The sequence below is a fragment of the Sus scrofa genome, chromosome 15 (assembly GCF_054392235.1).
Source record: "Sus scrofa isolate SSC_HxYL_T2T_F1_AM1 chromosome 15, Sscrofa_HxYL_maternal_Yorkshire_Landrace_v2.0, whole genome shotgun sequence".
Classification (NCBI taxonomy): domain Eukaryota; kingdom Metazoa; phylum Chordata; class Mammalia; order Artiodactyla; family Suidae; genus Sus; species Sus scrofa.
In genome coordinates this window covers 149,936,948-149,960,728 of record NC_139397.1, presented here as the reverse complement: position 1 = coordinate 149,960,728, position 23,781 = coordinate 149,936,948, and the positions used below count along the sequence as shown (strand labels likewise).

Here is a 23,781-nt window from a genome sequence, read left to right as displayed (position 1 = left end):
ACGACCAGGGCCAGAGCGACCACTCACCACTTTGAGCTCCGGGACAGATCGACTTAACGTCCATTCCTGGCTGTTCACAAAGGCGTCTGTAAAACAGGAGGATAAAAGGAAGTGAGATGCTGTGACTCACCCAAGTGCAAGGTCACAATGCCCCCGTCTGCCAGGTTTCAAACCAGAACGAGCCTGAAGTCAGTGCAGCCTCCCCCGCCACCAAGCATCACTTCTGCCCAGAGAGGCTGGATTCACACACACAGGAGTGTGTGAGTGTGTGAGTGTGTGTGTGTGTGTGTGTCTCTCCCCTCACCACACACCGGGGTTCATGTGGCTGTTGCGATTCCACGTCGGTGTCAACCTCCTGAACCGTTAACGCACACTCCCTGCCACAGCGGCAGGGTCCTGCCCAGGCCCCGTCCTGTCCGGGACCTAAAGGCCCCCCCGACCCCGAACGTCTGCCAGCCTGAGGACGAGGGAGGCTCCCGGCTTTCCTGGAACTCATCTTGTAGCCGGGCAACTTTGGGCCTTTTGTTTTTTCTCTAAAACAGTCACTTGTCCGATCCCATGATGAAGTGACAACACAAAATCCAAATGTCTACAACACATTTTAAGGTTTGGAAGAAGACTTTTGTGCTGGAGCCTTGACCCTCAAAAACAATACTGGACACTGAAGACGCAGTTGGAATACCCTAGAGTATGTCAGAAGGATGGGGGCCCCGCAGCCCCGCCCCCGCCCGGCCAGCACTCGGGGGGCCTCCCCTGGAGGCCGTCTCTGCCTCTCGCCCTACATGTGCAGGTGGAGGAGACGCACCCCATACAGAGGATCCAAATGTGCCTCAGCAGCCATTTCTCAGCGTGAGACCCGACACCACCGCCCACACTGTGCACTCAGGGACCAGCGGAGTGAGGAGGTGACCGCGGCAGCCGCCCCGAGACCAGCCAGCTGAGGGCAAACACCTCTCCCTCCAAATAGGAATTCACTCTCTGTACGTTTTCTGAAAATTCCAAAATTTCTTCACTCTACGTTATGACCAAGAAGAAGTCAAGTCACAAGATGCCTAAAGTCAAGAAATGCCGGGGTTTCCAACAGAAGCCTGGTATTCAAAACGAATGGATGCTGGAACGGAAGCCATGGCAAAGGCGGGCATGGCAGAGGACCAGAAACACGTCTGCAGGAGAGGGACAGTGTCCTGGAAACCAGGGGCCACTGGCCCTGCACAGACGGAGGCAGGGGCACACGAGTTAGACTCGGGATGGAGGAGAAGCCAGGTCCAAGGATGGGGGGGGCATGAGGCACAGGTCAGCTGGAGGAGGTGCAAGGCGGACAGATGCCCCAAGTTACCTCTCAAGTTCAGCTGAAAGCGGGCAGAGACAGGTGTCTGACATAGAGATGCTGGACCTTGGGGACCCGAGAGCCTGGCCAGCTGGCAGGGCAGATGGGCAGAGGTGCACCTGCCAGGGTTCAGGAGGAAAGGGCAGACCTTGAGCCACTTCTCTGTCCACCGAGGCGAGTATGTGGGAGCCAGACACTGGGGGCATCTGACACGCACTCTGTGGCCAGCCAGGTGCCACCCTAACCTGTCACAATTGAGCCATCACCTGGAAACAGCATGAGCACCGCCTGACCCCAGGGAGGGCCCGGCAAGTGGTACCTAACATCACCAGTTAAGTAGGCTGCAAAGCACCTTCTGTTGTCCACTGCGTCCCAGGAACAAAGGACGGGAGCAGGGGTCCAGAACGCCAGTGGTCCAGGGAAGCAAAAGACAGTGACCAAGAATGTCCCCGAAAGCCACACTGCTGCTGCGCTTGGGGAAGCCCAACGCTGAGCAAGCACATGCGGACACACCCATAGAACGAAGGCTAGGTGGCCTCAATGGGCCGAAATGCAACCGCCCCCAAGCTATGGTGACATGAGGGTGAGTGTGTGTGTGTGTGTGTGTGTGTGTGTGTGTGTGTAAAATACACATATGGGCTTGTCCGGGCTGAGAACACTTCCCGCAGGATTAAAAACTTCACAGTTGCTGATCTAGGGCTGGGGAACCGGGTGGCCTGGGGACAAGGGGGTAAGGGGGCTTTCTTTTCATTGTTACCTGTTGGTACCTTTCAAATTTTACACCACCTGGCATGTAAAACAAAACAAATGCAGTGATAGCGTTTTTAATAACCCTAATAGGAAAATGAAGAGAGTAAAGTGGGAATTAAAATGAACACGACTCAAGAATGCACGGCTCAGCTTTTAAGCACATGCCACCAAAAGACGGCTTATCACAACGACTGGTGCATAGGCGTTATAAATTACACAGGGCTCCATTAAATTCAGATGCGTGAGTATTTAAACACTGGAACAACGCATGCTGCCTTTTTACTCGCAAATAGATCTTTCCTCGAATCGAACACATTTGTGTGGCAAGTAGAGTAGTAAAATCAATGCTTGACTTCACTGACCCAAAAAATACATCTTGAATTTAAAAAAAAAAAAAAAAATTTACTTTTAAAACCCTCCATCCCCTCCCTCATTGCTGGGCCAGGAGGAAACGCTGCCTCAGAAGAGGCTCAATGAAAAGTAACCTGAGGAGTTCCCGTTGTGGCTCAGGGGGTTAAGGATCCAACCGCCATCCATAAGGACGTGGGTTCAATCCCTGGCCTCCAGTGGATTAAAGATCCGGCGTGGCCGTGAGCTGTGCTGTAGGTCGCAGAAGTGGCTTGGATCCCACGTTGCTGTGGCTGTGGCCTAGGCCTGTGGCTGTGACCTAGGCCAGTGGCTGTAGCTCTGATTCGACCCCAGCCTGGGGACTCTCCATATGCCACGGGTGCAGCCCTAAAAAGTGAAGGAAAACAGAAAGAAAAGTAACCTGAGATTTATCAGGAGACGCACACAGCAGCAGCTCCTTCATGCCACTTCTCGATTGGCCCTTCTGGGGGCTTTCTCGATTGGCCCTTCTGGGGGCTTGCCTCGCTAAGTGAGGGTGACAGAGATGAAGGCAGAGCCCCTAGAAGAGTCAGGGGGTGACCAGTGAGGACCAGACTGGCCGGCTGCCCCATTTCACGCTCCAGGCGCAGCGACATTAAAGAATGAACACGCACGTCGGGAGCACACATCCGGGAGCCCTGCGTGCCCGCGTGTTCACCAGTGATCTCAAGTCACCAAAGATGTGTCCCACTGCAGGAGAGGCCACTTGGTGCCCCATTCAGTTCCCCCTACTAGAGCGGAATAACATTAAGAGAATGCATTCCCGGAGCGCCCACCATGGCGCAGCGGAAACAAGTCCAACGCGTATCTGTGAGGATACGGGTTCGATCCCCGGCCTCGCTCAATGGGTTAAGGATCTGCCGTTGCTACGAGCTGTGGTGTAGGTCGCAGATGCAGCTTGGAGCCCATGTGGCTGTGGCTGTGGTGTAGGCCGGCAGCTGTAGCACTGATGTGAACCCTAGCCTGGGAACCTCCATAGGCTGAGGGTGCGGCCCTAAAAAGAAAAAAGAAAGAAAGAAAGAAAACGCGTTCTCACGCGCTGATGGAAGTGCCACTGAATTTGAATTTGGACTAAAACCTCACCAGTCACCCCTGACTGACAGCTTTTAGCCGGTCCCGGGACACTGGGGCTCCTGTCGCTGTGGTCAGGAAGCCAGCAAGGCCCCAGGCCGTCAGAACCGTTAGGAGAAGACCTTCCATCATTTCTTATCATTAACATGCACCCGCTTCAGATTATATTTTCTCTTTTACATTTAAATCATAATATTGAAGAGAAGCTCTCAAAAAACACCAAGATCAGGGAACAGGGAACTTTTATCAGGAGCGATGCGAGGGGGTGGGAAACCAAAATTACTCAACATGGGGGGGTGGTTAGAGAATGTTATGACTTTTCAGCAGAAATTCTCAGCCTGGTTGACAACCAAAATATCAGAAGTAGAAGGAGAAGACGCCAACCCCCTGCTGTCACCCGGGTGTGCCCGCAGGTCAGAGGCAGGGTGGATTATTTTAGGACTGAAGAAAGGGAATTCTAAATAGCTACACGTGGATGCCAGCTGAATTCCTTGCAAGTTTAATCCTATATTAAGAGGACGTGCAGGGAGGCTCAGGATGTGAAAACGCGCTGAAACCACACAACACACACTGCTGCTGTGATGCTGCATGAGGCCGAAGCTGCCAGGTCTACGCTCTCGGAGGAAAGGGGGCTTGGGCTTTGGACAGTGAGTGCTGAGCCACCAGAAAAGTGAAATTCAGGACATCTGGCTCATCCGTTTACGATGTCTTCAGCAGTCTGTGCGTTCACATAAAACACGGGTAAGTAAAAACAATCGACTTTCACTAGTCCCAACAGTCTTTTAAAATACACAACTAAACAGTGAACCCGATGGTAAAATACAGATCTGGGGTGATTTTGCCATGTGAACTTGGTTCATCCTCTCGGTACGAAAGGCACTATATTCTGGTGAGTGATGCTGGCGGTGGGAGGCTGGGCATGGCGGGGAGGAGGAAATTTCTGTAATTCCCTTTCATTTTTGTCGTAAACCTAAAACTACTCTGAAAAAATTGTCTTAAAAATGTAAAAAATACACACACACCCACACACACAATTAAATAAAATTAAGGAGGTGCTGGGCCCGGCCCGTACGTATCGACACCACCACACTGAGGTCCTGTTTTGGACCCAGCTCCGCTGACCACGCAGGTCCCTGAGTAACACACACACACACACACACACACACACAGCTCATTCAGAGGCGGTGGGAGAGCCAGCTCCTGGCGCTGCCTGGCCCGGGAGAACCGAGAGCCTCGGTCAGCCAGGGCAGAGGGCTGGGCACCTGCTCATTCCATTGGGCCTTGGCCCAGCAGCCGCCTTCACTAACAGGGATCCTGGCACTGGACACGGTGCCCCTGGACCACTGCGGTGCCGTCGGCTCCTCCGCCCTGACTTCCGAGCAGAGGGTGTGACCTGGGACGTGCCTAGGCCGCCTGAGCACACGATGCAGGAGGAATGCAGGATCACACAGACACCAGGAGGAAGCCCTTTCTCTAGGCCGGGCTCCTCCTCCTCCTCCTCCTCCGAGCAGCCCTCCTTCCTCCTCAGCATCTTCAGCCGTTTCCCAAGGGCAAGGGCCAGCGCACAGCCCCCCACCCACCCAGAAGGGCTCAGACAACTTGCAGACAGTAGAAGCTGCTCCCACCCCAGTGTCAGAGGAAGAGGCCTCGGCTGCGGTCCCCCTCCCACGCCCTGCGCCCCCGCCCCCAGCACACTCCGTGCTCCCTGCCGCCCCCTCTCCAGAGGACACGCACAGCTAACACCTCCACGGGGCTCAGGACAGCCTCTCAAGTGCTTGCTGCCCAGACGTCCCCAGGTCCCCTCCCTGTTCTTTTGAAGGCAATTCAGCTACAAAGGATGCAGGCTTCTTCCAGAGAAAAGCCCTCCCCCCAGCAGAGAAACTGTTCTGAGCCGCCCCGCGGGACAGGGCCACCTCCAGCCCCACCCTGGCTCCTCCAGGTGACAAGGACAAGACTCTGGACCCCAAGGAATGCAAATACCCACCCACACTGACAGAGGGGAGCACAGACCAAGGACAGCTAGGCAGGGAGCTGCAGAAAGAAAGGGCAACAAATCTGATAAGAAAGCTCCCCGCTGTTTACTTTCCCGGGAGAACTGGGCTGTTTCTTGTGCCCCGACTTTCTTAAAATCCATCCAGACTGCAAATTCCTTCCCTAACCTCCATTTGCTCATGACTGAGGGACAGGGCTCTGGTCTGTTTTCGAAATTATTTACATGCAGAACCATGAACCGAACCAGGAAATGGAAGGCCCTCGTTACAGCACACACAACACAGGCACACTCGGACGTGAAAGGCGTCCACGCTCCCTTTAACAACTAACAACCCCCCCTTGGGCCAAAGAGAGAAACACAATGGGCGTGGGTGGGCAAGACACAGGCCTGCCTCCCAGGGGCTCCGTCAGCTCCTCGTCGCCCATCAGGCCTCAAGGCCCGATCACCTAATTCCTAAAATACTGGCAACACAGGTGAGGAAGTGGTCCAGCAAGGAGATGACATCATAGCAATGTGACCTCGGGCAGAAAGCCCCCCCTGCACCCCCGCCGTTTTCCCCTTGGTGCCACCATAGCATTTTGTATTCTTTCAACACTCTCTTTGCTTGACTTGATGGATCAAAAGGCAAAGATTCGAGTCTTAAAGCTGCTAGGATTTTGCAAAGTAGCTTAAAAAAAAAAAAGTACATGTTGTCTAGCCTTTTCCTCCCACATCTCCGAGTTTGTGTCATTGCAGGGCATAAAAATGGTTACAGAAGACATTGCCCTTTTGGGGCCAGCAGGAACTAGGAGGGCTGGGTTAAGATCCACCAAGAGGGAGTTCCCTGGTGGTCGAGTGGGTGGGGCTTGGCACTTTCACCGCTGCAGCCCCGGCTTCCATCCCTGGCCTGAGAGCTGAGATCCCGTATGAAGCCGCAGCCCGCTGTGGCCAACGGGGTCGGGGGAGGTGGCCCAGGGAACTCACCCCTTCATTACGCCATTTCCACTGAGCCCTGGCCAAGCGGTTACCCTCTGACGCTCAGAAAAGCATCAAAGCTGTGGCTGGACTTCCTTCCCGGGCATTTCGCTAAAAATGAGCAGCACGTAAGAATAAGCAGCGATCTAGGGGCCTAACTGTACGCCTCATGGACGTGGTTAGTGACAAAGGGCAGTCTCGGGAGTGGACCTGGAGGGGGACGGCAATGACAGGAAGAGGGCTTGCGTTTTCAGTTCTCCTGTCCTCCCGCCCCCACCCCTCCCACCGGCGCCAGGATCCCTGCTCCCTGGACGGGGGCTTTCTAGGAGCAGAGACGGTCTGGTGAATAAAGGCCCACGTCCTCTTTAGGGAGGGAATTCGGCCACACAGGCCGTGCTTCCACCACAGTTGCTCGGGTTTGCAGACAAGTGATTTCAGAAAGTAAAACCCAAAGACCCTTAGGAGGAAACCTGCCCTCCAGACAGGGGACCTCGCCACTGTGCAAAGGAACAGGATGTCTCATCTATCAAAGGAAATCTTGGCGACTCCATTCCGCTCAGGTTTCGACTGAAACACCCTCCTGCGACCCCCTCCTCTTTCCCTCTTCTCCCAGGAACAACCTGTTTCAACGAGACCCCCGAGAAGAATGTGCGCCCTGCCCTGACCCCCGGGCAGGGCACAGGTGCACCCCCGCGTTAGGGATAAACAGGGAGGGTCTCGGCTTCCGCGCGCTGGGTGAGCACCTGCGCCCTTCTGCAGAGGCAGAGCTGGGCGGGATCTGCCGTGTTCACGGGTCTCACTTTCCGACACTGTCGATCCGAGCCGTGTCCCCAACCCCACCGTCAAAGAGGAGCGAGCCTTTGCAGGCAGAACGAGGCAGTGCGGAGAGAAAACGGATCCGTGCTTCCCAGAGACGTAGACTGAACTTGAAGTTGAGGACAAGCAGGTTCACGCGCCACCTCACCAGCTCTGGGACAGGCTCTCCCTGCCCTGGGTGCCAGGCCAGGCGGGCCACCGCCCTCCCTCTCCGTGTTCCTCCACGAGCCCCCACCACACCTCACCTGGGACGCTCAGCAAAACCGGCCACAGGTGCGAACGACCCGACCCACCCGATCAGAAGGTCAGAGTCCGCCCTTCCAACCAGCCCCTGGGGCATTTCTTACTCTTCCTCCGCTGTGGCCAACATAAGATGCCAGCGTCAGGAGCTCAGGCTGTGGACTGTGGGAGCCCCTCTTTTCCCACCTGGCCCTACCTGTCTTGAGGCCAGGACCCCACAGGAGGGACAGGGAACTCGGTGCGAGGGGCCAGCAACCAGGAGCCCTGGGCTGACAGTGACAACAACCTCCTTGGGTGACTGTCCGTGAAAGCCCTTCCCTCCCACTCAAAAAGATGCTGTAACCCTCTCCTAGCAAAGGGCCCCACCCCCACAGCGGACGCTCTCCTCTTGCCTTTGGGGAGAGGGGCCAGGCTTCGGGAACCCCACATCCTGGGGGTGGGCACAGGCTACCTGGCTGCCCTCCCCGCCTTGGGGCCACAGGTGAGCCTGAAATAGCAGGTGGCCCGGAAAGCCCTCATCACGTAATCAAACCACACTTATCGGCTATGTGAGCACAAAGCAAGCCACTAACTCTACAGCGAGTAAGACCCGCTAAAAAAAAAATAGCTAAAAGGTATTGCCAGTTAGAGTCAAACCCAGGCCAATTTATAATACACGGAATCACAGGGACCTGCCACTGTGCAAGTCGAAAGCAGCCAAACGGCCACTGCATTTGGTTCATCCCACAGCACGTGAGACCCGCAAGGCGGGCGGAGCGGGGGGGGGGAACAGGTGGCGTGACTACTCGGCTGTATCAGAAGGTCTGCAGAGCTTTAAGATAACCTGAAAACCCCTCCATTCACTCTACCTCAGCAAAAAGCAACAGAATCAAAGGAACGGAGCAAGAGGGCTGTGACAAACTCAGAGATCTCACAACAGAACTGAACTGAGACCACAAAGCCCCATGTCCTGGGTCCCCACCGTGGCCGCAGCAATCACCTGGCCCAGGGACCAGAGCAGGCCAGCGCAGCCACTGAGACCTCCGTCTCCACAGCGGGCCCTGTGTCCCTCCTCGGGTCGTCCGCTGAGGGCTCCCCAACCTCACCAGACAAGGGAGTAACATCTTCACGTCTATGGTTTTTTCGTGGCTGCACCTACAGCACATGCAAGTTCCCAGGCCAGGGGTCAAACAGGAGCTGCAGCTGCAGCCACAGCAACGCGGGATCCGAGCCGCCTCTGCAACCTACACCACAGCTCATGGCAATGCTGGATCCTTAACCCACGGAGCGAGGCCAGGGACTGAACCCACAACCTCACGGAGACAACGTGAGCCTTACTAGCCCGCTGAGCCACAAAAGGAACTCCCTTCAAGTCTATTAAACCAGCCCTTTTTTGGCTCCAGGGCTCACCGCCAACAGGCTCTGGACTCATTCCTTCTTCCAGATTCTTAACCAGAGGTCCAGCTTGCGGCCACAATTAAAACCTCACCGTCTCTCCTTCCCCGATCCCGTTTGTACCCAGTGACCACAAATACCTGTGCCAGACAAACCTCCTGTAATGACATTCAAGGGTTTAAAAAAGGACACTGAAAGCGCAGGTGACTTTTTAAAAACGACGTATCATCTCAAGGGTTGAGATGTGTATCTGAAACCTTACACTTCCCAAGGTGATTTTTTAAAAAATATTCTTTTTAGCAGCAGAAAAGAAGCATTTATTTTTAGTTTAAAGCCCTCATAATCCCCCAACATAATAGGAAACGACAAAGGGAAAAGGACAGCACATCCATCCACACAGAACAGGGGCAGTGGAGGAGACGAGGGCTGGCACCGGCCCCGTTTCTGTGCCGAGAGGAAGCGCACGTCCCTAATAAAGTGACGAGATCCATTTCAAGGCAGCAGGAAAGAGCCGCATGGCAACTGCTTGATACATTAAAACACTGATGACTCTCACACAAAGGACTTAACAGACGCTCACTGGCACAGTTTTCCATAGGATGATTTAATTCCTTATTTGAAAATCCTTGAGTCTCTGTAATAAATGGAACGAACCATAGACCCTTGGGATACCAGAATCGTCTTAGGCTTCTCTGGAAGTTCAAGGTGCTTTCCTGTGGCCTCAAAGACCCGTAACTGAGAGGGCACCCCAGCCCGACGCTCCCAAGGACATCCAGGCCGCACTCAAAGGCCATCCCAGCGCAGGCTAACGCGGGCCACCAAGCTGCCCCACCGCTGCAGACGTGGCTGAGGACCTGCAGGCCCAGCACCTTCTCTCCCCGAGCCCTGATGTGACTCAGGGTCCTTCTCAACATCACCAGCCTTTGAGGGGTCCCCCTCCCTCCTCCCTGAGGAAGCCCCGAGGCACGTGCTGCAGCCCGGCCGAGCTCCGGGCACTCGCAGGTTTAACTCTCAGAGGACCGGCGATCCCATCCTCAACATCCTCCTCAGTGGTGTCCTTCAGGCTGCACGAAGCGCCTTGTTCCAGAACCCTCTGGGGCGCCGCTGCTGAGAGCGACACTAAAGAGCCGTGTCTGAGGACCAGGAAACTAGAGGGTGCGAGGATGGGAGAAAGGACGGCTCCGTTCCTCCTTCAAATATGAAAACTGCTGGCCGTCCATCGCTTGGGGAGGTGGCGGTGCAGGAGGACCACCTGCCAAGGACCCCTCTGTGCAGCCCTGACAGCTTCGCACGGGCTTCCTTCCTTAGCTGGCGCAGCTTCAGAATGACTTACTCACAAGTGACACACCAATCCTCAAACCTGTGACCTGATTCCATCTGATTTCACTTCCACTGTCATAAATCTGGGGCAACAGTGGGTTTGGCAGCCAACGTCTTTCTGGGGCAGGCTTTGGACCCCCAAGCAGGATAACCCTATGGTCCTCACTCTGAATAACCCAAGAGACGGCACACAAGCATTTCCATGCCAACAGGCAACAGGCCTGTCTCCAAGTTCAAATCAGGGGCCTTCTCTCAGCACGAAGTCCCTAGAAAAACCAGCCTCGGGGCCTCCCGCAGCTGCTCCTTGCACCATAGCAAAGCATCACATCTGGCTGTTTTCTTACTTCACCAGGGGTCTCCCTCTGGTTTTGACTCCCAAGCCTGGGCAGACTGGGTAGGACCCCATCACTGTGGGACAGTGGAGGAAATGGCAACCCTCATGCAGCCTTCTTGCCAACTGAGGTCCACGGAGCAGGAACGCTGTGCGGTGAAAGCACCATCCTTAGAAGAGAAACCACTGGAGAAACTGGGATATGAATTACATTAACCCTTTTGGTGGCAGAACGCAATTTGGACACGGCTATTCACTTTTTGGAGAGTAGGGCTCATGGCTCTAAAGAGTAGGTTTTGGCTGTGAAATAACCCAGGGCTTTTCAGAAAGAGGGAAAGACTCACCAAGTGTTTGGAGAGCCCATTTAACCAGTGGAAATTCAAAAGGTTTGCAAAAAAATACATTCAGCTTTAAATACATATGAGGGTCGCTGGTCACAATGTTTTGAAAATCAGGTCTGGTCTCCCCTGTCAGATCAACCACTGCCACCCAAAACCTTCTTACATTTCAGCTCTGCCCCCAGCAGGACACTGCTTGAGTCTGCAGGTCTCCCTAGACCTTGCCCCCACCCGGCCTGGTTCAGCAAGTCCATTTGTGCCCAATCCCTGGCATCACTGCCAGTGACCCTGATGCCCCCCACAAAGTAAGGAAGGATACGGTCAAGGAGAGCGGGGGTCTGGGTCTGGAGTCTTGGGAAGCCTGGGTTACCAGAGCCCTCCCCGTCTGTCTTCCTTCCCCGGACGGGGCCTATCGGATGCTCCCGAGGTCCAGGCCGCCAACACCTCCTGCCCGGCCCCCAGGCGGGCGCCAGGCTTAGACACCTCAGGTTCCTCTCTAGTCTCCAAAACTCAGCCAACAGGAGCCTGATAAAGACCCCAGAGTCCCAGCACAGATGTTCAAGCTGGACCTCAGGGGCTTAGGGCTGAGCCTCGAGGAACGCCTTCCACAAGAGCGAAGATTTGCAAGGATTTGCGAACGACGGCTGGGGTGATCATTCATCGCCAAACACCAACACTGGCTGTCCCACTAGGCCGCTACAAGGACCCTTGCACGCTCAGAGCCATGGCCACACCACCGAAGTGCCAGCTCATGGCCCAGGGCACACAGCTCCTACCAGCGACCTTGGCACTTTTTTTTTTTTTTTTTTTTTTTTTTTTGCTTTTTAGGGCCGTACCCGCAGCATTTGGAGGTTCCCAGGCTAGGGGTCAAATCGGAGCTACAGCTGCCGGCCTACACCACAGCCACAGCCACGCCAGATCCAAGCCGCGTCTGTGACCTACACCATAGCTCACAGCAACGCCTGATCCTTCACCCACTGAGTGAGGCCAAGGATTGAACCTGCATCTTCATGGTTCCTAGTTGGATTCGGATTCATTTCCTCTGAGCCACAATGGGAACGCCTTTTTTCTTCTTTTTCTTTTTTTTTTTTTTTTTTTTTTTTTTTGCCCCAGCACTTCTAAGCAGCAGTGGGACAGGGTCATCTCGGACCAAAGTCAGAATCCCACAGTCTCTAATATTTAAAATCGTAAGCAGGTTTTTAAAAACTTTAAGGAGTCGTTTAGACATCCTAGCACCTAAAATGAAATTGCAGAGTCCTTGAAAATGAAATGGTTAAAAGTAAGGACATTTTATGCAAAGGTATGAGTCAGAAATTGCCAGAAAAAAATAAAATCAGCAGGTTAAATCCACAGCCATTTTCCTGAGATAGGTTACAGCTGTTCTTCCGACTGACGTTTGCGTCGACACATATTATGAAAAGGTAATTTCTACTGTGCAGCCTGGATGCTGGGGGCAGGCCACAGCCGCTTTATTTGTGAAACTTAAGACAAAGCTGAAACAAAAAAAATGTTCCCGGTTAAAACAAATCCTGAAAAAAAATAGAGAAGGCTTAGATATTTACAATTCATGGGCTGCATGTGTGTCAGTCCCATGTGCACATAACTGGGCTGGGCAGAATTAATTTTATCAAGAATCGTCAACAGCCACTAATACGTTTTAATTTGCGGTGCAATCACCGTTTATGATAAGGGGCGGCTGGGTAAGAGGGGACACGGGATGCAAGGATGGCCTCGGAATGAACGAGCCGGATTAACGCTTTCCCTGCTGTCGCTGAATTTTGGCCAAAGGCTGGCCGAGGAGTGGAGGCAGCGTGGCTTGGGGTGGGGGGGCCAGGACCACCCACACCCAACAGCAGGGCGCAGGGCCCACTCTGTGCCTACTGCCACAGCTTGTCTGTCCCCAGCAGAGAAACCTGGGACCGGAGGAGTTAAGGGCTGGGGGGTGCCAAGGGGACCATGTAAGACAGGAGGCTCTGCTTAATAAAGGACCAGCACTTTCCCAGCTGGAGGTGGGGATTCTAGCTTCCAGTCCACACCCTGCACGGAACACCAGGGCGAGTTCCAGTAAGTCACTTGGTGTCTTGGGGCCCCAGCTCTTCACCTGTAAGACAAGAGGGCCACATGGGGTCCCTTTGGCCCTCGCATCCTAGAACCTTCTCTTCCAGGAACACCCTTCCATGCAGACCCCCAGTGCGCCGGCGCTGAGGGCTAGCCCAGCCTCTCTCAAGGCCATGGGCCCCACGACCACGCAGGAGGCTTCGAGACCCCGGCTCCTTGACAGGGCCTCGGAATGGCCTTCGTCTGATATAACCCTTGATTTAACGTAGATACAAGCAAATCAAAACTGAGACAGCTGGGGTATTCCTGTGTCCAGGGCAGGATCGGGGCTGAGTTAACCAGGACTTTCTTCCCACAAATAAGCCTGGAGCCCACGCACAAGAAACGGCAGTGATTCCACAGAGCCACGAGCAGGTCTGCAGCTGCCTTACGTCAAGAAAACAAACGCTACTCGTTAAGCTGTCAAGTCCAGCAGCTCTAATCACAGGCCTGGCAGGTCCCTGGGTCCGTGTCTCCTCCCTGTGGCCTCGGTCCAGGGCCTCGTGTCCAGGAGACAAAGCCGCCGGCTGCCACGTGCAGAGACGAAGGCCAGCCTCCACCATCAGTCCTGTGTGTCGGACTGCGTCCAGGACGTCAAGGCCCCTCTGTCACTGTCATTCGGGGTCAGCCCTGGTCAGGTGCAATGGACAAAAAAAAAAAATTGGAAAACAGTGGGGTTCCCTTGTAGCCAGCCTAGCGGTTAAGGATTCAGCATTGTTACTGCTGTGGTGCAGGTTCGATCCCTGGCCCAGGAACCTCTGCGTGCTGTGGGCACAGCAAAAAAAAAGAAAGAAAAAAAGAAAAGAAACCAAAACAAGCGTGCCTGCTCTCTCCCCGGTGGTCAGAATGGAGCCCCATCATGGCACTGCCAGTCCTGGCACCTGCCCCTCACCACACAGGCACCATCTCTGCCCCCACCCCGCCCCCTGTACTCAACAAAAGAATTTCCAGCGCTTACACAGAAAGAGATGAAAACCTGAAGTCCCAAGAGGGGCTGAGGACCGTCCCAACCGTCGCCCGCACCCAGGCTCCCCGTGCTGCCCAGCATCTGTGCCAGACTCCACTGGTGCCCTGCTTGCGGGGCTCCTTGGCCTTGGCGCCCAGCGGTCCTGCGTCCACATGTGCATCTGCGGGACTCAGCCCCACCTCCTACCTCTTTCCCTGGCAAGGTGCCCCCACACGGAACAGAGCCGGCTGTAAGGGCACGAAGACTCAGTGCAGACTGCTCCCCACACAGAGGGAGGGGCAGGTCTTCAGAGCAAAAGACCCCCCCGCCGCCCCACAGCTCTCTGTCCTTGGGGCCCAGCAGATGTGAGCCCACGGCGACAGACAAATGTCACAGAGGTTTCTCTTGGCATCTGCGTTGCAGCCCTTGCTGACATGTGACCTTGCTGTGGACACGGCCACAAGGGACAATGACTATGTGGTCATTTTAGATCCAGTGTGGCTCTGTGGTGGGGGAGGGAGGAGAAAGAGGGGAGTCTAAGCCCGTCGCGGACTCAGCAGAGGCCCCCCACCCACCCACCCCAGATGCTGGCACGTCTCAGATGATAACTTGAGGCCAGAGGTAGATTTTGAAGATGTGTTAAACTGACTTTTGCTTATTGCGATGGAAACGTGAAAACGGGACTCCTTTGGGAGTGTGTCCCTGGCCAGCTCAGCCTTCAAAAAGGCCCGGCTCTCCCCTCCCTTGACGAGCAGTGACCATCCGCAGAGACACTGGCCCTGCCCAGGAGGTAGCCCGGGCTGCACTTGCCAGCAGCAAAGAAGGCACCCAGCCCCCAGCGCCCAGGGCCCAGCCCCCAGCGCCCAGGGCCCTCAGACAGAGGCAAGCTCCCGGCCCTGCCTGACCTCGGGAATAGAATCTGGAGGGAGGGGTCGAGTCTTCCAGTAAGCAGCCCCCTCCGGGTGCTCGGGCATTCTCACTGGAGCCCTGAGATGCAAGCCCACAGCCCAAGCAGAGACAAGCCGGCCTGAGCGGCTTCCAGGAAGGCTCCTGGCATGGCTAAAATAGCCACGAAGCCATGCCAGGCCCTCGGCCCAGACTGCACGTGTTTACACGGCTGGATTTAGAACTCTGAAAATAAACCTACTGATCGGACTTCTCAAAACCAATCCTCAAACCGCTGGCGGAGGGGGGAGATGGCGAGCAAAGAAAAAACACGACGACTTCACCCAAACGGACGGCAAGAGCAACCCCAATCCAAGAGCACCGCCCCCGCCCCGAGCTGACAGCTTGCACCTCTTCCACGGGAGCCCCGGGCTCTGGCTGCCCACCAGGCGGCTCCCGGGGCAGCAGGGCCACATGGGTCCCAACCTGCCGGCCTCCAAGGGCCCGGTGTTCACCTGCCCACACTTTAGAAGAAGAATAAACTAGGCCCTTCCAGGCTATCATCTGTTTTACACTCAGCTCAAGCCTGAAAGGTTCAAATGCACAACGTCCAAAGCTCCTCCCACAGTTCTGCCTCTGGAAGGATTTGCACCCTGGAGCAAAGCCGGGCCTCAGGCAGAGGGGGAGGGGGAGCAGCCCCAGTCCCAGGAGGGCAGCTGGGTCCGTCTGTCCTTTAAAAAGCCAGAAGCGTTCACCTTCAAAAGGCTGAGGGTGGGGTGGGGGTCAAAGTCCCTGGTAGCTCCAACTTCCCGTCCTTTGTTCTAGAAATGTGTGCTGAAGGGAGTTCCCTCTGTGACGCAGCGGGTTAAGAATCCGACATGAGTGTCCCTGAGGTTTGATCCCTGACCTCGTCAGTGGGTTAAGGATCTGGTGTTGCCACAAGCTGCAGCAGAGGTCACAGATGCGGCTCGGATCTGGCGTTGCTGTGGCTGTGGTGTAGACCCCATGCTGCAGCTCAGATTGACTCCTAGCCTGGGAACCTCCCTATGCTGCAGGTCTGGCTGTAAAAAGGACCAAAATAAAAGCGTTCTGAAGTCCTCTGAGTAGTAAAAATGAGGCCACTGCATGAACCCCAGGCACGGGGCAGGAAGTAACACCCCTCCTTCTCCAAGGGGGAGCTAAGAGGCGCATCTCTGGACCCACCCCTGACCAGAAAGAAGGGACAATACTGCACGGGAGCCAGTGCAGAGTGAGACCCAGGGGCTCCCCGTCACCCGGGCATCTACACAGCATCACTTCTGCCAAACATGCGCAACCGTCGTCATCGGATACGTACAAATCAGTTCAGGGAACTTATTAAATGTTTTTAAAACCGCAAATATCCTCAAGTGCTTTAATACAGTCTGGAAAGCGAAACAGCCAGCCTGACCTCTCCGTTCCTGGCACTCCCAGCCTGCGGCACGACACGTGAGCTCCCTGGCCACCTGCTGGGGCAGCACCAGCCTCAGCCCCGTGGCCAAGACTCCACAGGTGTGAACACACACACACACACACACACACACACACACACACACGAGAATCTACCAACTGCCCAGCCCCACGACGGGATACGGGGCCGTTCCTGGCCTTTCCCTCCTCGGGTGGAGATGGAGGTGGCCAGGTGGCAAAGTGCCCTGTGAGTGCCCTGCCACCGAGAGAAAGTACACCTCCCAGGGAGTCCCCGTGTGGCTCAGCAGAAACGAACCCTATCAGTGTCCAGGAGGACACGCGTTCGATCCCTGGATTAAGAATCTGGCATGGCTGTGAGCTGTGGCGTAGGTCGCAGGTGCAGCTCTGATCTAGTGTTGCTGTGGCTGCAGGGGCAGCTCCCATTCGACCCCTGGCCTGGGAACGTCCACGTGCCGCAGGTGCAGCCCAAAAAAAGGGAAGGAAGGAAGGGAGGGAGGGAGGGAGGGAGGAAGGAATCATGCCTCAGAGATAGACAAAGACGAAGCAACAGACCTGAGACACAGAAGCCTGCCCGGGCCGGGACCACGACCCCACACCGGCCCTTCCCGTGGTTCACACCACGTGCTCCATGTCCTGCACACACGCTCTGCCTGCCCCCTCTCCGCGTGGCTCCTAAGGGTAAGTCTGGGGCTGCAGGGAGCTGCACCGCAGGCCCACAACCCTGCCCGCTGACCAAGACCCCTGACACTGTGTCAGAGTCTGAGGGCCAGGCAGGTGGCGGCCATGCCACCCAACTGACAGGGGAGCCCGCAGCCCAACCGCTGGGGTGGCCTTGGGACCCTCACTCAAGCAACCTGTCTACAAACAGTTCTGTAGACCCCTCTCTGCAGACGACCGTCAGTCCTCTGCCAGTCCTCCCGGTCGGTGCTGCTGGAGTCAGTGAACCCACAGGGGTAGAGCGCCCCCTGCAGGGCCAGCCTGGAACCCCCGCGCAGGTGCTGCTGCAGTTAACCGCCACCGACCAGTCTACACACGGGCGGCATGAGTCCAGTCCTCCAACAGCACAGCCACCGGCAGGGCCACCAGTCTGCAGGTCTGGGACCTAGGATGGGTCCCCGAAGCTGGGTCCCTCCCCCCTAAGACGCCAGGCTCACCTGAAGGCCCCGTCCTTGGAGACAAACTGTGATTTCTTCTTTTTTTTTTTTTCCTTTTTTACAGACGCACCTGTGGTAGATGGACTGTGGTAGATGGACGTTTCTGGACGGGGGGCGGGGGGTGGAATTGGAGCTGCAGCTGAGGCCTATGCCACAACCCAGGCAACACTGGATGCAAGCGGTGTCTGCAACGAACACCACAGCTTGCAGCAACACCCATTCTTAGCCCACGGGGCAAGGCCAGGGATCGAACCTGCATCCTCACTGAGACGACGTCAGGTCCTCAGCCTGCTGAGCCACACCGGGAACTCCCACATCAGGATTCCTATTTCAGCAGCAGCCACCCCTATCCTGGCCATAATGGGCGGGAGCCGTTACACACACAGGAGGACAGAACCTCAACAGAAGGAAAAACGCCATCTCCCCTCCACACCCACGTGAAACTCAGAAACGACACAAGACTAGGGCAGGGCCTGGGCCGTGAGGGGTGGGATCTGATCCCCCTCAACGCGGCCTGCATCTGCAGGGCACACGGAGGGCCCAGGGAGAGGCAGAAACTTCCAGAACTGTGTCTGAAGCAGAGGCACTGGAGACGTGAAAGGTAACTGGAGTGGGGTGCTCACCGACCCCCCAGAACCAGGGAATGAAGGTGCACTGCTGGGACAGGCAACGTGCTCCCCACACACCCCCCAGGACCCCACCTTCCAACAGGCACCGTGAGGAAGCCGACGCCTTGACTGTCCACAGACCCGGAAGTTGGACCCAGTTAAGACGTGACTGTCCCAGGACAGAGCTGAGAGGACAACCCCAGGGGTCATCTACCAGAGACCCTCTACTCCCGGGGAGGCGGGCTCCCTCCCGCCAGAAGAGATGCTTAATGCTGCCGCTCTCCCGGCCGCCGCGGGTCGCTCACGTCCCAGGTAAATCTCCAGCCTCGCCGTGACGAAGAGAAGAGTCCTGTGCAGTTTTTGGAAACAGAAGAACTGACAAGCTGAGCCATCACCTAGACAAACCATCGGCTGTAACACGATTCTTTTTTGGCTGCGCCCACGGCATATCAAAGTTCCTGGGCCAGGGATCGAACCCACTGCTCAAGCCACAGCAGGGACAATGCCAGACTCTTCCCCTGTGGAGGCACCGGGGAACTCTGAACATGATTTCACCTGCATGTCCTATCAAATTGGAACTGACAGGTACCAGGCACACTGAGGTCTGGAAACGCCTCTGAAATGGATTTCAAGGTGTGTCGAAGATGAATGACTCTAGGATTTTCGCAGCATTATACACAAATCACATCATCACCCCGTAGACACGTCAACTATGAATGAAGGTCAAGGTTTCTGAGGCTGCGGGGGAGGAAACGGCTGGGCCCAAAAAAGGTGCTGGTTTCCGCCTGCCCCCCCGGGCGCTGGGACTGAGGGAACCTCAGGCCTTCAGCTCCCTCCCAGGGACGGGGAGCTCTCTAGAGACCGTAAAGAAAGGAAAAATGCTACCAAACCCTCCTGCGCTGTAGAAAACGGCCTGGGGAACGCAAACGTCTTGGACAGCAAACTCCTGGATTCTGCCTCTGAGACCAGGGCTTTCAGAGCCGGGGTGCATCCCTTGGCCGGACAGGTCAGGCGCAGCGCCCCGCCACCTGACCTGTACCTGCAGGTAGGTCTCAGGTGTGGCCCCATAAGCAGTAACACCGCGGGGTTCATCAGCATCCAGCGGACAGGGGATCAGGGAAGGAAGGCGGTTGCTTTCAAAGCTTTCGGAGCTCCTGCTGTGGCGCAGCAGTAACGAGTCTGACTGGTCTCCATGAGGATGCAGGTTCCATCCCTGGCCTCGCTCAGTGGGTCAAGGATCCGGCGTGGCCATGAGCTGTGGTGTAGCCGGCAGCTGCAGCTCCAATTCGGCCCCCAGCCTGAGAACTTCCATATGCCATATGTATGGCCCTAAAAAGCCAAAAAGAAAAAAGAAGAAGGCAAAGCTTTCCTCTGAACGGAAATTGGAAGCTGCATGGGAACCTGGCCATCAGCGGTTGTGTCCACACCTCCCGGAGGTGCTGTGAGCACGTGAGCGGGCTTTCCGCAGGGCAGGAGGGGCACCGCCAGCCTCAGCCTGTGCCCTGCTCAATGCCAGCTCCCCGGCCTCCGAATAAGCACCGTGTGAATTTTTTAATTGGACCCAGCTTAAATATTAAATAATCACTTCATAATTATAAAGTTTTCTGTATTTAATATACAGATATTACATTAAATATTAAGTTTCACCCAACATTTTAAGTATATACATTTCGGAGGGAGAACAAAGGGGAAAGCGGGAGAGGCCGCCAAACTGTGACTTCTTCCCAAGGGGCCGTTATTGTGACCCATTCCCCACAGATGAAACTATTGGGTGTGTTTGGCCCCACCTGCCACATGCCGAAGTTCCCGGGCCAGGCATCGAACCCACGCCACAGCAGCAACAAAGCCAGATCCTTGACCCGCTGAGCCACCTGGGAATTCCCAGAAATGATGTTTCATTTCGAAGGAGGGTAAGATTTCTTAAGTACACACAGCCTCACTCTGCCCGCTGGTCGGGGTGGCGGCACGTCCTTCCAGAACAGTGGCTGGTGTTGGGGGCGGGGAGGGTCACCACCAAGGGGCGGGCAGCCGCCACGGGACTAAAACACGCACACCAAGCCAACCCTCCGCCACCCGCGATGAGAGGTACGGCTGGTGCAAGACAACACACGACCCCATCCCCTAACTCTGCACCCACGCACCTGTTCATGATCCACTCCTAAAGCCAACAACCCGGCCTCACGGGCCTGGTGCTCGCGGGCACAGCCTCCAGGTGCCGGTGCAGCCGACACTTATTCTCGTCTCATAAACTTGAGCTCGTGGTTTAAGGATGGGTGGGGGCAAAGCCTTCACAGTCTAAAGGTCTTTACAGAGACAAGCTCCCGCCCCAGGGCTCTGCGTGCGCCTGGCCATCTTGGGGGAGGGAATGGACAAGGCCGTGAAGGGTGGCCTTGAGCTGGGGACAAAAGCCCAGGCTGGAAATAACTCTCTTCCACAGCAGCACCTGCTCCTTACCCATGGGCGGCGCGCAGGGTGGGTGTGAAAGGGGTGAAGGCTCAGAGACCAGCGTCCGGACCAGAGGAATGGGACTGGGAAGGCAGCTGTGGACTTGGGTCATCTCGTCCGGTGGCCGCGCCCTGGGGTGGCCCAACGGTGCGGGGCCTCTGGGGACCAGCCACTGCCCTTCCCACCAGCCCCATGCTTTTCCTGGGGAGGCCTGAACATGACCTCCAGGGAAGCACCATCGGAGGGAACGTTCCCGAAGGTGGAGACTTGGGTGTGTTCCCACGTGGTGGTCGAAGGTGTGCTGCACCCGTCAGAACCAGGCCACACAGACGTCACCTGCTCCCAGGAAATACAAGGCCGGGGGAGACCAGCCTTCGGGCCTTGGTGCTTTTCCACCTGACTTCAGGGGGCCAGCTGGGTCCCCTTTCACGGGTGCACAGAGGCCACGCCTGGGGACTACACACGTCAAAGGCCAAATGGACCCGGCTGAGGGCACGTCCCAGGACCCTCTGGGCACCTGCACACTGAGACCCGCTCTCCCTCCCACCCTCACTGGGTTCTGACCCAACACGCCTCCCAGCAGCAGACCAGAGCCTCCGGGGCTCCACATCTGAGCCACGTTCCACCAGCAAGCACTTTCTCCCAAGCTTCAACGAGCCTACACTGCATGAGCCCTCCCAGGCCTGGGGAGGGTCCCCCCAGGAAGCCCCGCCGGGGGGGGGGGCAGCTCCCTGCACCCTGACCGGACCCGTGTGACCCCCAAGCGCCTCTCAGCAGGGCTCCCTGCCAGCACCAACAATGAACAGGTGCTGTGACGTGAGCTGACGCCTCTGAGCTGCCGTGGGCTGGCCAAAGCAGAAATGAGTGGGAACCCGGGTCCCGCGACTCAGGTGCATCACTGCGTTAGCACACCTGAGTCCTGAAGACGGTGTGGAAGGTGCCACGTGATCTCTGTCACGCTCCACGCCACGGAAAGACTCCGTGTGTCAGATCAGGGCTTCTTCCTCTGAAGGCTGTAAGTCACTGTTGGCCACTGTTCAGTGAAACAGCAAGAGGGCTTCCCCACGCAGGCGGAGAACCCCGCTTTTCAGGCACCACGCTCGACGAGGAAAGCAGAGACAGGGATTGCGAAAGGCAGGGTGAGGACGCGGGACTCGGAGAGCTTTCGGAAATAAACACCTCTTTGGCTCGTTGCAAGAATGAAATGAATGCATATGCACCCAATGGAGCTAACCCTTCTAGACACACAAAAGAAGAGGCAGAAAAAAGACTAAGCCAAAGGAAAAAAAAAAAAAAAAATTCTGTTCTCCCCATGGCTAAAGAGAAGGTACAGTGGTCAACAATGTACAAAAAAGTAAAGATCATTTAAAAACCACAGGGTGGGAGTTCCCGTTGTGGCGCAGTGGTTAACGAATCCGACTAGGAACCATGAGGTTGCGGGTTCGGTCCCTGCCCTTGCTCAGTGGGTTAACGATCCGGCGTTGCCATGAGCTGTGGTGTAGGTTGCAGACGCGGCTCGGATCCCGCGTTGCTGTGGCTCTGGCGTAGGCCGGTGGCTACAGCTCCGATTCAACCCCTAGCCTGGGGACCTCCATATGCCGCGGGAGCGGCCCGAGAAATAGCAACAACAACAACAACGACAAAAAAAAAAAAAAAAAAAAAAAACCCACAGGGTGAAGGGGTGAAAACAAAAACAAAAGCTTAACTCCCACCTAGAGTTTTGGGAAACTTCTATCTCAGAGCAACTGGGAATCCAAGCTTATCCCCGTACTGGGTGTGTGTTCTATCTTGGGGTCTTTTGCAGAACACACGACAGGCAATTATTCTGAAGCAGAGCTGTTGCGCAGCTGCCTGGTTTAAGCCTCGCTTTCACATTTATCCTGGCCTCCCTGAGGATCGGCTGCAGAGATGCTGAACACCTACTTAAATAAATGAGGCAGATGGGGCTCGGGGCAGTGAAACAACTTCTGGGGGAGCCTTGCGAGCCTAAGTTTGCAGCTAAGACCAAACCTATTCCTCTGACTCTGGATGCTGCGCCTTCTCCACGCGGCAACTTAAAAGTCTCCCACGATAGGAGTTCCTGTCGTGGCTCAGCGGTGAACGAACCCGACGAGCATCCATGAGGACGTGGGTTCGATCCCTGGCCTCACCCAGTGGTTTGGGGATCCTGTGTTGCTGTGAGCTGCAGTGTAGGTCGTAGAGGCGGCTCGGATCTGGCGTGGCTGTGGCACAGGCCAACAGCTACAGCTCCGATTAATCCCCTAGCCTAGGAACCTCCATATGCCGAGGGTGCAGCCCTAAAAAGACAACAGACCAAAAAACTCTCCCACGATAAACAGAGGAACATTCTTTCCTGCCACCGTCATCATATAACTCATACCTGAGAGCCGTTATCGAGGGAAGAAGGCTAAGAGGAAGCAGACAAGAGAGAAGCACGGGCTGCGAGAGCATCGGGGTATGGCCATGCTGGGACATCGCCCACCAGAGGGTACAAGGACAACCAGCCGTGGCACCGTGAGGGGCTCGATGGCCCAACATGAACCCAACAGGCAGGAGCTGGGGGGTAGCCCTGGGGAGGTGGGAGCAGATCCTCCCTGGCTGCCAGGCAGGGCTCTTCCCAAGTCTCAGACCGGCCAGCTGCGGAAAGCAGGGGCCACAGGTGAGGCCAGGCGAGGCCGGGCAGGACAGCAGGACGAAGAAATTACAGACCAACACCCCTTCTGTAGGTCAGGGAGAAAGCTGACTCCTCCCGGGAGACCAGGTCCAAAAGTCATCAAAATCCTGGATCTTGAAAGGTCCTTAAAAACTAATACACGACTCGAAGCCCAATTCTAAGCCCCCAGGCAACAAACAGAGCAGCTCTTCCAAAGGTCCCCGACTAGCCTGTGCCTGGAAGCCTCCTGGGACCGCCCGCTCCACGGAAGGGGCCGCCACTCCAACGTGCGGGGACTGCAGATTCTGCATCAGCCTTTCCCCAAGCGCATGCGCTCCTCCGCACTGACTATGGGGCCTTCTGGGGCCTGCTTCCCCCAAACTCCCAGCGTCCCTTCCAAATCCCCAAGTGTCTTCACAGGAACCAGGCCTCCAGAATCTTCCATAAGCCAGCTCAGGCATCTTCTCTTAAGTGCAAGAGAGGTCAGAGTCTCAGGAGGCTGGGATTCTAGTCTGGCAACTAAAATAACCAGAAGAAGAAGATAAACACATATCCTGGAGCTCTGGGCGAGCTGGGGGCACCTGGAGACAGAGCCTGCCCAGCTCCACCTACCCACCACCGGGACAGGGCTGAGGCCTAAGGC

General features: G+C 56.0%; 1 protein-coding gene and 1 long non-coding RNA gene across 17 annotated transcripts in view; one reads left to right on the top strand and one right to left on the bottom strand.

Annotated features, from left to right (window-relative positions):
• AGAP1 (ArfGAP with GTPase domain, ankyrin repeat and PH domain 1) overlaps positions 1 to 23,781 on the bottom strand; it is a 558,467-nt gene that overhangs the window by 377,221 nt on the left and 157,465 nt on the right. For all 16 annotated transcript variants that reach the window (XR_014829145.1, XM_021075539.2, XM_021075540.2 and 13 more), the window contains exon 2: positions 28 to 86. Coding sequence is in view for 15 of the 16 variants with exons in the window: in XM_021075539.2 (XP_020931198.1) it covers positions 28 to 86 (59 nt within the window). In the remaining variant the exon portion in view is untranslated. The remainder of the gene's footprint in view (positions 1 to 27; positions 87 to 23,781) is intronic.
• On the top strand, positions 16,619 to 22,783 carry LOC146396217 (uncharacterized). Its single transcript, XR_014829148.1, has 2 exons — positions 16,619 to 21,864; positions 22,158 to 22,783. It is a non-coding gene; the product is annotated as an uncharacterized LOC146396217 (long non-coding RNA).